The 13,128-nt window shown below is 54.7% G+C and overlaps 2 protein-coding genes across 2 annotated transcripts in view; both read left to right on the plus strand.

Annotated features, from left to right (window-relative positions):
- EDC4 (enhancer of mRNA decapping 4) overlaps positions 1–5,914 on the plus strand; it is a 33,233-nt gene extending 27,319 nt beyond the window's left edge. The window contains exons 25-29 of the mRNA XM_005489892.4: positions 36–201; positions 1,330–1,516; positions 2,642–2,861; positions 3,502–3,665; positions 4,926–5,914. Of these exons, the coding sequence (XP_005489949.2) occupies positions 36–201; positions 1,330–1,516; positions 2,642–2,861; positions 3,502–3,665; positions 4,926–5,118 (930 nt within the window). The 3' untranslated portion in view covers positions 5,119–5,914. The remainder of the gene's footprint in view (positions 1–35; positions 202–1,329; positions 1,517–2,641; positions 2,862–3,501; positions 3,666–4,925) is intronic.
- Positions 5,915–6,619: 705 nt separating this feature from the next.
- On the plus strand, positions 6,620–9,694 carry NRN1L (neuritin 1 like). The gene is made up of 3 exons (XM_005489889.4): positions 6,620–6,778; positions 9,012–9,174; positions 9,254–9,694. The coding sequence occupies exons 1-3, from the start codon at positions 6,721–6,723 to the stop codon at positions 9,537–9,539; spliced, it is 507 nt and encodes a 168-aa protein (XP_005489946.2). The 5' UTR covers positions 6,620–6,720; the 3' UTR covers positions 9,540–9,694.
- Positions 9,695–13,128: the final 3,434 nt, after the last annotated feature.

The raw sequence follows: 13,128 nt of genomic DNA on the forward strand, positions 1-13,128 counted from the left end.
TTAATTTTCTGGAATCTTCTGTGTGTGCTTGTAAGAACCTTACAGACAGTGTTGTGAGGGCCACAGCTGATACTCTGCAGGGACCCATCCAGTCAGCCTACAGGGAGGCCTTCCAGAGCGTCGTGCTGCCAGCCTTTGAGAAGAGCTGCCAGTCCATGTTCCAGCAAATCAATGACACCTTCAAGCAGGGCACACAGGAATGTGAGTAGGTTTTCTTCTTCAATTCTTCTCTGCACTATTTGCGTTAGTGGCTGGCAACACATTGTTTTTGCCTTTCAGAGTTTCACTGGTGAGTGTTTAACTTCTTAGCCCTTCCATGTGTTCTGTTTCATATTTGGGAAACAAAAGGTTTTTGTGGGTGGTGCTATAAGAGTACAGATTCACTTCTGGTCTTTGTAGCCCACATAGCAAAGCACTGAGCTGTGTTCTGGGAATCTGTGACTTCATCTATTGAGTAGGAAAAGCCCAGCTGCAGGACTGTCCCATCCTGGTGTCAGGAACATGATGAATGGAGAGGATAGCAATCCTACAGCTAGGCCCTCCTCTCAGAGGAGTAATGGATTAGAGAAGGTTTAGAGAAGGGTACCAGGGTGACCAGTGGTTAAATAGTGGCTGAACAGTGTGGACATAGGCTGAAATAGAGCATACCCTTATTAAGGAAAACTATACACTCATGCACTGCAAAAGATCATTCCTGTTCTCAGGCTTGGGATGCAGATCCTTGGCCTTTGGGGAGGCTGGGCAGGTATTATTTTGCAGAGCTGGTTTCTGAGAGGGCCTGAATGTGGCCAGTGCTAGCACAGTGATTTTGTTGGCCATAGATCTGCAGGGTGTCTCCAGCTGCTGTTAATTTTGCACCCTTCCTCTTCCACACAAGTGTCCCACAAATTCAAGAGCTTACATTCTTCTCCCTTTTGATCAGGCCAGTTCCTAAGATATTTTAAAATACAGGTTTTAAATCTTTGGAGACATGATTTCTTTCTTGTCAGAAAAGTTTCCCCTCTTTCTTTATGAGCATTGAACTAATGCAGATCCCACTACATATGAAATAAAGCACCCTCACTCCTGCCTTTATGTCCTCTGAACAAGGAGTGCCTGTAGAAGTCTGTTGTAGGAGAACTGGTGGGTTTGTTGCTGTGTGATGGGGAGACTGGAAGATGGGTTTCTAGTTTGATATAATATGGTCCAAAACAAGGCTTGTGCTTCTCCTCTGTCCTGTGCTCATACACGGGCTCAGCAGTTGGAGTCAGAGCCTGCCAGCTGGGTTTCTGCCCTGATCATCCCCAGAGACGCAGATGGCTCAGACCTCTCCCTCTGTGCCTGTTGCAGATATCCAGCAGCTGGAGGCTCACCTGAAGAACAAGAAGGTGCGTGAGCAGGAGGTGCGGGAGCCGCTGCTGGGGCAGCTGCGGCAGCTGCTGAGCGCCCTGCAGAGCAGCACGGAGCAGCTGGCCTCCAGCGTCACCGCCAGCGTGCACGCCGAGCTGCAGCACCAGCTCCACCTCATCGTGGGCAAGTGAGTTGGGACAGAGGTGCCACTGAGGTGTACAGCGAGCCAGGAGTGCTCTAGGGCTGTTTGTTGGCCCTGCACTGCGGCAAAGCAAGTGGGCTGGTGGCTGTTGCTCACAGAAGGTTTCCCAGCTCTCTTGGGAAGCTCAGGGCCTGCTTTTCTCCAGGTCCCACTTGCACAGTGGAGAACAGAAGGATCAAAGGCCCCATTAAACAGACTCATATCTGAGCACTTCCTGAAGATCATTTCAGAGGAGTCTTGTCTTTACTCAGTGTCCTCAGGCATACAGTCTCTACAGGCTACTCTCTTTCCCTACAGCTGCTCTGCAGCAGTTTGTGCTTTGCCCTCCTGGTTTCAGGATGGGATCCCAGCAGTGCCTCCAGCACATTCACACTGTGAGGCAGTGGCAGATTGCCAGGCATTGGGATTGGCTGGTGGTCACCTGTGGGGCAGAACAACCCTGTATTTTAGAAAAAATGTCAGAACACACTGGGGTCTTCAGTGCAGGCCAGAGTTTCCAGGAAGGCCACAGGCTAAATCCTGGTCTTGTTACATAGGCTGTGCTTGTTCCCAAAGAAGCCCTGCTTTTCTATCTGTGGTAGAGCAGGTTTGATGCTTTATACCCTTTGTGAGAGGGGAGAATCCAGCCCTTGTGGGAAGAGGTGTCACACAGAGCAGCAGAGTCTGCACTGTGAAATCCTCTTGTGTGGAGAAGCCACAGGCACACTGTAAGTGTGTTCTCATTTTAAAGGTGTCATCTGCACACAAGGAGCTGCATCTGACAGATCTCCTGCAGGAAGCTGGCCCCATTTGGGGATAACCCCACAGCTTAGTCTCCTTGCTTGTAAGCCAGAGACATTAAAGATTTAAAACACTGTTTGATGAGACTTAGTTCCCTGAAATGTCACTTTCCTGCACAGAATCCCAGCATCTTCCAAGTACACACTGGGATGTTGTGGTGTTGGCCACAGAGTTGCCTGTGCCTCAGATCTGTTTGTATGAACCCTTAGGGAGCCCCACTACAAAAAGCAAAGCAGCCTGTGTTTTCTCACTGGTATAAGCTTTTTGCAGTGTTATCCCTGAGCTCTTCATTCTCAGAGGTGCCTATGGGTTCTGTTTTGTTTTTTTCAGCATGCAGGAGTCTATTTTGGCCCAGGTGCAGAGAGTCATTAAAGGAGAGGTGAGCCTGGCCATGAAGGAGCAGCAGGCAGCTGTCACCTCCAGCATTGTCCAGGCCATGCGCTCGGCAGCCGGGACACCCATCCCCTCCACTCACATGGACTTCCAGTCCCAGCAGACTCACATCCTTCAGCTGCTCCAGCAGGGACACCTCAACCAGGCTTTCCAGCAGGTACCCAGTTTTCCTGTATTGGGGATTGAGAGGAAAAAAAATCCTTGGGGTGGGCACATAATGTCACAACAGCTTACACAGGAGTTGACTTAAAAGACCTGTGCAGTGGAGTGCTTGAGGGTGCAGGTGGAGCCAGAGCCATGCAGGTTCCATGATTTGGTGGCAGTTAAGTTCCTTCACCGCTGCCCATGTCCTGCCAGGACAGTGTCAGTGCTCCAGTGTGTTCTGCCGTTGGCACTGACACGTGGCACACACAGCTTCGTAAGCCTCTCCAGGCACATCCACCAGCTGGGGCCTGACCTTGCCTTTGACTTTGAGCATGCAGGCAGATCCCTTTGAGCTGCTGCAGACAAACTCTTCTGGGAGTGATAGCAGTGCTGGCCCTGCTCCATGCTGCTGACAGTAACCTGCTCCTCTCTGTGTGATTGTGCTCTGTTCAGCTTGGAATAGACACAGGTGTCCTCAGAGCACAGAGCAGGAGCCTAAAGGTGGCCCTGCTGGCCTGTACAACAGAGGTGCAGAGATTTTTGCTCCCAGAAGAGGCTGTTGAGCCACTGAGCATCCCAGAGCTGTCACTCTGTCCTGTGTCCCTTACCTGCCTGTTGGTTCCTGTGCATTTCTAGCTGTGTCTTCTTTGCAGGCTCTAACAGCAGCTGATCTCAACCTGGTTCTCTATGTCTGTGAGACTGTGGATACTCAGCAAGTATTTGGACAGCATCCATGCCCACTGTCCCAGCCTGTGCTGCTCTCCCTCATTCAGCAGCTCTCCTCAGATCTGGGCACTCGTACAGAACTGAAGTTGAAGTGAGTATGACCAGTGAACTGGGTTCTGTTCTTAGCCCTGGCTTTAAATTCAGTGCCTAGAAGTGGAAGGTAGAACTCTGACAAAAGTTGGAGTTTCTGTAGCCTGTTACTGGCATGTTTAAAGCCAATGTAACTCAGAAAAAATATGTCAGCACTGCCACAGAAAGCTTTGCTGCCCTGAGGTAGTAGGAGAGCCCAGCAGTAGGTGCTGGTACCTCTGTAATTGTAACCTGTAAATATTTGCAGCCTGTGCAGCATTCCCCATTCCCCAAGGAATGATTTCCTTGTGGAGGCAGAAGAAGGGACAGTGCCGTGTTCCCTGGACAGTACAGTGTCCAGGGCAAGTTTGCTCTGTCCTCAACTCCTAACCCATCACTGGACTTTGTGTCAGCAATTTCTTGTCGTGACTGTCAGAAAGGCTCAGTGGGAGGCTGCAGCAGGAGCTACTGGTATCATTTCTGGTAGATGTTCCAAGCAAAGCCTCTGTGACAAAATAGTGACTGTACTGATACTTGCCATGAACATTTTTAGTGTCTGAGTCAAAACCCTGCTATCTGCCCTTAAAAGCTGAATTGTTAAGATACCTACAGGTTTTGACTATGGCTGGTATAGAAAAATTACTTAAATTGAGTTTTTAACTCAATAAGGATAAGCAAAGCTAGAAAAACTGAAAAGACCTTCAAGTTGTAGGCTAGTCATTGGGGTAAAAGCTGCTGCTGTAAATTTTAAACTGGATTGTTTTTGAAAACCTGCAGTGACCACATTGCCTTACTCGGGCTGTGGTTTAAAAGCAGATGGCTCATCTGAACTTCAGAGTTATCTTGTTGGTAAAAGTTTTGATCTTATCCCACCCCTTCCTGATGGATTTTATTGTAACCCTACACAAACTGAGCCTCACTGCTGAGGGGTTTTACTGTCTAATGAGTGACTAATTTTGTTTAAAGTTATTTAAGAAAATATCTACTGAGAGTCACTTCCAGCACTGTGGGGAGTTCTCACTGTCTGCTGCCTCTGCCTTGGTTCCAGCAACCAGGTTGTGGGGCAGGTGGGCAGGCTGGGAGCTGTAGGCTGACCTCACATGTTTAGGAAGGGATAGGTGGACTCTGCTGTGAGTCAGGAACATTGGTTTCGTGACAGCTGAACATACTGCAGAGTTTGGGTGGAGCAGGGAACAAAACTGTATCTTCAGCACTAACACGAACTGAATGGGATTGGGATCATATTCTGGGTTTGGTCCTAACCTCGCTCTCTCTCCTTCAGCTACTTGGAGGATGCAGTGATGCACCTTGACCAAAGCGACCCCATCACCCGAGACCACATGGGGTCAGTCATGAACCAGGTGCGGCAGAAGCTCTTCCAGTTCCTCCAGGTGGAACCCCACAACCCTCTGAGCAAGCCTGCGCGTCGCCTCATGATCATGCTGCAGGGCCTGGTCACCCCTGGCATGACCTAGGAGCAGCTGCCTGCCTGCCTGGGGGGCTGCTCCACCCGAGCCCACCCTGCAGATCTGTAGTTACTAATGGCGCCTGGCTGGTGTCGAGAGCTCTTGCCAGGAAATCATCGACGCGTGTGTGATGTCTCTAAGGCGAACACCATCTGTGTATAGTTCCAAATAGTCACTGAACATTCACTTGGCTTATTTTTCCTAAATAGCCTCTTTTTTGAGAGTTAAATCTCTTCTTCACCTGCCCATCCGTCCCCAAGGCTGGCTGGCAGTCCATGTCTCGTGCAGCAGAAGCCGATGGATTCCTTGGCCCTTTAAAAGTTTGGGTCAGCATGGGAGCAGCGAGGCGTGTGCTGAGCCCAGGGCTGCTCCTCGCTGGCCACAAACCTGTACCCACACCTTCGGGAAGGGCTCAAACCCCTCCTCCCTGGCAGGCTGCAGGCACAGGGAGGAGGTCAGCTGAGCGAGAGGGGTTAGATAGAATTCATTAATTAGTTAGTTGCTCCGCGGTTCGTTAATTCCAGATCCACAGCGGAGTGCCCGGCCCACCTGGCACATGAGGCAGGTTTGGGCAGGGCTGATACCTCTGGAGTGCCCTGGGGAGGGGCTCTGGGTCAGGGTGCTGAGGCAGCAGCAAACTGCAGGAGCCCTGGGGGGCCATGGTTCTGTTGTGCATTGGAGCATGTCCATGTTTCAGACATTAGTTTTGATTTTACACCGAGGTTTTTCTTTTTATCTAAATTTTGAAGTTTTGGGGGGTTTTGTTGTTCTTTTTTTTTTCTTTTTTGGTTTTTTTTTTTTTTTTTTTGGAAATAACATTGAGAACAATTCAATAAAAAACTTTTTGAGAAAAAACACATGGAGACTTTCTTCTGTTGTGTGATGGAGGGAAGACTGAGGAGTCTTTTAGGATATCAAACTATCTCCAGGCTGGAGCCTGAGGTGATGGGCCACTGTCACCTCTGTCTTTCCAGATTTTTTCCTGAGTCTCTGCTCAACCTTTTCTGTGTAAGTCCAGCAGGGCATAGTGGTCTCTGCTTCCTGGGAGGGGCAGGAGGTGATGGCTGCGGGAAGAGGACATTAATTCCCCTTTTCACAGCAAAAATGTCTCTGGCTGCTCCTCCTTCCTGGAGAAGAGGAGGCTCTGGGAAGATCTTACAGCACCTTCCCAATATATACAGGAGCTCCAATAGAACTGGAGAAGGGCTTTGGACAAGGGCATAGAGTGACAGGGCAAGGGTGAATGGCTTCACAGAAGGCAGGATAAGATTGGATATTAGGAAAAATTTCTTCCCTGTGAGGACAGTGGGCTGCCGGTTGCCCAGAGAAGCTGTGGATGCCCCATCCCTAGAAGCGTTCACAAGACCGGGTTGCATAGGGCTGGAAGGGGTCCCTGCCGGGTCGGACCGAGATGGTTTGCACGGTCCCGTCCAACCCAAACCATTCTGTGATTCCGTGGACGGCAGGGGCCGGGGTGCAGCCCCGGGGTCTCTCCGCCCCTCGGGGGCCGGGCCGGGGCGGTGCCGGCGGGCCGGGGGCGGGCGGCGGGGCCGGGGCTGCCGGCGGCGGCGGGCGCGGAGCACTCGGCGGCGGCGGCGCGGGGTCCGCACCATGGGCGGCGGCTGCTGGCGGCTGCTGGGCGTCCTGAGCCCGCTGCTCCTGCACCTCGGTGAGTGCCGCGGGGCCGCTCCGGGCCGGGCTGGGGACCGACACCCCGGGCTCTCCCCGCCGGGCTGGGGGCGGGCGGGAGGCAGCGGGACCCCGGCCGCGTCCCGCTCCCTCTGTAGCTGCGGGGAGCGGGCTGCCCGGTTGCCCCTCGGCTCAGCGATCCATCCATTCTTGTCCCGTGTCTGAGATGCCGGGCAAGGAGGAACGCGGCTTCGCGGCGCTGTCCGGGGTGTCTCTGCTCCGGCAGGCGGGGACGGTTCCCGAGCTCTGGCTCTCCAGCTCTGCGTGCTCACCCCAGCACCTGCTGGCTTTCCCGGCTGCCCTCGTTCAGCGGGGCCGGAGCCATCCTGATCGCTGGGGGATGTCACCCGGCAGGTCCTGCGCCTCGCTGGCACCAGCGTGTCCCATCCGCACTCCCGCTCCTCCGGGCGCCGAGAGGATGCGGCGCACAGCGGTACCCAGGGACATCCCTGCTCTGAGGAGAGTTGGGGAGCCTGGGATTAACCTGGCCCGGCTGCACGGACGATGAAGGACAGGGACCACCAAACCCCTGGCGGATTTTAGGCTCAGAGGGTGGCAGACTCCAGCCCTTCCCCAGGAGCAGGATGGCTGCACTCGCTGGGGAGCTCGGGATGCTCTGCAGCGCCCTGGGAAACTTCCCCCGTGCTTTTCCCTTGGGCTTTCTCCCTGACGGAGCCGGGGGCAGGTTTTTCCCCACGGTTTTGCAGCGGAGCAGCGGAGGTGATTTGCTCTCCTGCTTTCTCCTTTGCTCGCCCTGCCCAGCCTTGTGCCGAGGGAGCTGAGCAGAGGGAAGGGCTTGTGCCGGATCTCAGAGGAGCCCGGGAGGGGAAACCTCAGCCTGCAGCAGGGAGAGGCTGAAGCGAGGCTTCATCTGGCCCTGCCAGCGGCTGGGTCCTCGGGCTGGTGGGAGGCAGGCTTGTGCCTGGCTGGGTGAAAAGAGGAGCAGTGGATCCCACGTTCTCTGCTGATACCTGCGATGTTTGTGACCCACGTGTCTGGCATCAGTCCGAGGCTTTCCTCGGTGCTGTGCTCAGGTTCTCATTGCAAACACCTAAAATGCCCTGTGATGGTGTCAAGCTCACCCTGGTGTTAGTCTCGACTTTGCTCAGGACCCTGTTCCAGGGGTGCAGGTGTGGGGTGCTAACAGCAAGGCACAGGGCTTCCTGGAGACATCCCAGCTGCCTCAGCCGTCACCAGGAAACTTTCAGCTGTTTCTGGGGTCACCTTTCCACAGGGGTCCCCAGTAGGGCTCTCGTCAATTAGAAACCTCCCTGGTGCACATCCTTGTCACTTCCAAAACTGTAACTCCTGTGAATTGGCACAGGGACCCCACATCTTCTGGCCTACAGGACCTCTGGGGCAGAGCTGAGGACCATGCAGGTTTTCTCTGTGACCCAGTCACACACCAGCTCCTTTTGGGCTTCCCACTGGTTGTGGATGCACTGGCAGTCCTCATGAACACACCTGTCACCATTGTCCCATGTCCTGCACCAGGGCTTGGCCAGCGCCAGTGGGGAATTGTTTGTGGAGCAGAGCAGGGGCTTCTCAGAATGGAGCAGCCAGACCTGCACTTGTGCCTTTTCCTTTTGTACTTTTTCTTCTTCTTTCTCTTCCCCACTTCCCCTCTCTGTTTTCCCTTCCCCTTTTCTCTTTATCCTTTCCCCTTTCCTGTTCACCTTTCCCCTTCCGTCTTTCTCTTCCCTCTTCCCCTTCCCACCTTTCTTCTTCCCTTCCTTTTCCACTTTCCTTTTCCTTTCCCCTTCCCCTTCCCCTTTCTCTTTCCCACTTTCCCCTTCTCTTTCCCCCTTCCCCTTTGTTTTCCTCTTTCCCTCTCTTTCCCACTGCAGTCAGAGCAGGGACTCCAGCTTGCTGAGCCTTTGCTTTGTTTTTTTCCGTTGTAGTCACAAATTAATCTTTGCTGTCAGGGGATAAAGGCCGGGACAGATGGCTCTGGGGAGAGCCGGGGAGGCCCGAGGTGAATGGCAGCACCGCTGCGGGGCCATCACATCGCGCCGGGTCCCCGGGCCGGGAGCGAAGGGTCACTACAGTGCCCAGGGAGGGATGGCACTGTCGGGGGGATGTGGAAGCCTCTCGGCGCATTTCAGAGCCCGGTGTCACCCCCGGCCGGTGACACGCTCACACTCACCCCTGAGCCGAGGGCTGTCGGGGCTCGGCGGGGGCTCAGCTCGGTGTCTCCTCTCTGTGCCCCGCAGCCGCGAGCCAGGAGCCCGTCAGCATGGCGGGACAGTGCGACACCATCTACAAGGGCTTCGCCGAATGCCTGCTGAGCCTGGGGGAGAGCATGGCCCAGAGCGTCCGGCAGCAGCAGCAGGAGGAGGGCGGCGACGAGGCGCAGGAGCTGGACGCCATCTGCAAGTGAGTGTCCGTGTGGGAGCCGCTGGGACGGTGGGGTCACCGCCGCCAGCATCGCCCCGACCGCCGCCCTCCTCCGCAGGTCCTGGGATGATTTCCACACCTGTGCCAGCGAGGTGCTGTCGCGGTGCCCCGTGGAAGCGGCCACCGTGTGGGAGTCGCTGCGCCAGGAGTCCCGCAAGATCCAGTTCCAGGGGAACCTGCAGGAGCTGTGCAGCGCCCGGGGCCGCCTGGCCAGCGCCCAGAGCTCGCCGGCCTCCGAGACCAACCAGGCCACGCTGCGGGGCTCGGCCGCCGCCCTGCGCCCTCACCCGCTGGCCCCGCTGGCCCTGCTGGCCCTGCTGGCGCTGCTGCTGCCCCGGCTGTAGCCCCGCTCGCCCTCGGGTGCCCAGGTGAGGCCGGGCCCGTTCCCCCGGCTGCCCGCCGGTCCCCGCCTCCCTCCCGGGCATCACTCGCGGGGCACGGTCACTCCTGCAGCACTTCAGATGGATTTATATTTATATTAAAAGACACTTTTACATTTCTCCTGTCTCTCTGCCATGGGATGCCCCTTGAGCCCCTCCCAAGCTCTGTGTTTGCTCTGGGGACTGGAGAGGAGATGCTCCCTGCACCAGTCCCCAGGAAGGGTCAGTGGGAGGGTCTGGGACTCCATTCCTCCAGTGTATTGCCCATGGCTATGCCAGGGAGTCCATGGGACCATGGACAGCCCCAGGAGGGGACAATTCCCACTGGTGCTCCCTGGCTGCTGCTTTTCAGGGCTGGGCCTAGCCGATATTCCCTTTAGAGTTGGGTCAAATGTTTTATTCCTTTTAAAGGGCACCTCAGGAAAACACAGGGTGCAGATTTCTTTGTCTTTTTGGCAGCCAACAGCTTGTCCTCTGATGGACAACTCCAGTGACATTTTCCATTTTCCACACCTTTTATTTTGGTCTTGCTGTATTCATAGTCATGAAGAAAAGTATGGTTTGCAGGGGAGAGAGAGGCCTTTTTTGTTTTTTATACCAAGATGATGAAGGTATAAAAGCTGGGGAACTGGAAATCTCATCCAGGTTCACAGGGAACTTGAAGTTAAACCAAGATGATTTGTGGGCATTTAACTTGGCTAAACTTGAATCTATGAGTGGAAGATGCTCTAATTCCCATCCCTGTCAGTTATGCTGAAAAGTTAGGATAGTTTTCCCAGCTACTAAAGCCCAGAGTGCAAAGCAGCTCCCCTAGGCCTGGGCTGGTGAGGCGTCCTCCCCACTCTCCTGGGCAGAGCCTTCATTCCCCGCCCATTACCTAAAGGGCCTCAGGAATTGCAGATGGGCCACCCCAGCTGGGGCACAGGTCAGGAGATCCTTGCTGGTGTGGCCCCCAGCCCCCAGCAGCCCTGGTGGGTACATCTGGCTGGCATGTGGGAAACCATCCCACTTGGGAAAGGCAACAAAATCCACCACAAGCACCACCACTCTGAGGATCGCTCCAGGCTCAGCAGAGAGCAGGAGCCGTGAGCTCCTATGTGCTGTGGGTAGCCAGTTGCTGTTATTTCTGTGATTTCCATGACTTCAAGGCCATCCCAAAAACATTCCAGAAGCTGGTTTTGGCCTGGAGAAGCTTTTGCCACGCTGTTCTGTGGCTGAAAGCCTTCAGCATGTGAGCGAGGATCTCAGTAATCACTGTCCTCATCGAGCCAGGGAAAAATATTGCTTGTTTCACCATAAAACCTTTTCCTGAGAGGTCTGGTAACTTAAACAGGTGATTGGTCACCTCTGGGATGTCACCCTGGCAGTCCCAGCCCTCTGCCAGGCTCTGGGTCCAGGAAACGCCAACAGTATTGCTGGTTCATCCTATGGGGCTGAGTGGTTCCTGCCGATCCCTCAGCTCTGTGTGGGGGGCTCTGTGTTTATTCCCATTATTTATCTCACTAACCAGCCTGGAGCTGGCCGGGGGGACACAAAACATCTGGGGGAAGATGCTGATCCCGGGCCGGTGCCCCATGGGACACGGGGCAGGACACCACCCTAGCTCTCCTCACGCAGCAGCTGCCGCTCCCCGTGTTTAACGCCAGCGCCAGGGGGATAATCTGCCGGTTCTTCCCTTCCCCATTCCTGACAATCCTGTGTTTAAGGGTGAATTAGTGGCGGATCCCGGCAGGGTGGCTAAGAGGATCAACGCCAGCCGGGCGCCGGCCGCCACCTCCGAGCGGAGGGAGCGCAGCGGAGCAGGGGGAGCTGGCCGGGGACGTGTCACCAATGTGGTGCTGTGACAGGCTGCCACCACCATGGTGACTTGCAGACAACAAAATGCTGCTTCAATCCAGCCGGAATCAAAGCCTGGGAAGATCCACCCACACCCACAAGGTGTTTCACCCTGTGTGCAGAAATACACACCACAAATGGTCCCATGTCCTGGAAAATGTCACTGTACATGTCACAGACCCTTGGCCATGTCACCACATGTCCTGAGCACCAGCACTTGTCACCACACGTGGCTCACACCTTTGCTGCACTTCCATGTGTGTCTTGCAGCTGAAAGGCGTTACAGTGTCACCACATGGCCTGCAGGCACTGGTGGCTCTGGGAAGCCAGGGCTGGGATTTGGGCATGATGGAAAAGTGTGGGTCACCACTGCTTGGTGACACTGCACATGCAAGAGTCCACAGCAAACCCTAGTGCCACCTGTCACCCCAATCCTCCTTCAGGGAGGTGCCTGCAGGGCCGAGGGCAGCAGTGTGACAGCAAGGCTGGGCATGCTGACCCCAGGAAAGCTCTCTGGTGCTCCACACTGGGACATTGAGCTAGTGTCGCCTTTGCATTGGGTCTGAGGGTTTGTGACAGCCCTGCAGCTGTGTCCTGCTGTGGGAAGGGACAACATCCCCGTTCCTGTCCCCAGAACACAGAACTGGCTCCCTGCACACTGACAGCACCTTAAAGCAGCTGTGCAGGCTGAAAGGAGCGGATGGTGGGGAATGAGAGTGGGGACCCCAGAACCGGGAGCCTTTGGAGCACCGTGCTGTGGAAACCCCTTGTTCTGGTTATGAAACTCCAGTGACCTACTTTACACTCCCTGCTTTTTGTTCTTAATTCCCAGATATGGCCGCTCTCCAGATTTTGCCCATCAAGGCAAATTAATTGGAGTAGATCCTAATTTGCTCTCTGCTATTCTTTGGGCAGAAGATTAAATGCTCTGCAGACATTATCTCCCTCTCTCTTCTCTAAGAGACAAACCTGAATTAATAAAAAAAGAAGAAAAAAAGGGATAAAGGCCAGCTGAGTCCAGCTGAGTTGATGCTTGAATTCACTTTTGCAATCGCAGAAGGAGCCAGGGAGGTCCTCGTGTCCCTGGGCAGCTGGAACCAGATGGTGACACTATTCTAGGTGGCTGTGTGAGTGAGACAGCACACGTGGCACAGTGACACGAGGGCCAGCTTCCCACCATGCTGCCCAAGACCTCTGTCACACGATGGCTGAACCTTCCATTCCTTCACCCAGAGAAATTCCTCCTGAATGATGGCTGAACCTTCCATTCCTTCACCCAGGGAAATTCCTCCTGAATGATGGCTGAACCCTCCATTCCTTCACCCAGGGAAATTCCTCCTGGTGAAGGTGCCAGCTGGGGAACCTCCTCATCTGTGGGGCACACTTGGGTTTCTCTAACTGGATAGACTGGCGTGGAGGCCAACAGCAGAGGGGAGATGGCTCCTTGCCCTTCCATGGTGCCAGTGCCACTGTCCCAGTCTGGCATCCCCAACCAGGCACCAGTTTTGCCACCTTCAGCCTTGCTGGGATCCTGGAGGGAGCGGGAGCATTGTGGAAAACAAGCATAGCCTGGAGGATGCAATGTCACAGGGCTGGCCAGTGTCCGAGTTTGCATGGGGATTTCTGCTAAGCCAAATGTGCAACTTTCCATAAGGAACCACCAAAAGACAGGCTCAATCCCCGTGGATGGGAGCAGTGGGAACAGCTGAGCCGGAGT

Source organism: Zonotrichia albicollis, chromosome 13 (genome assembly GCF_047830755.1).
Source record: "Zonotrichia albicollis isolate bZonAlb1 chromosome 13, bZonAlb1.hap1, whole genome shotgun sequence".
Lineage (NCBI taxonomy): Eukaryota > Metazoa > Chordata > Aves > Passeriformes > Passerellidae > Zonotrichia > Zonotrichia albicollis.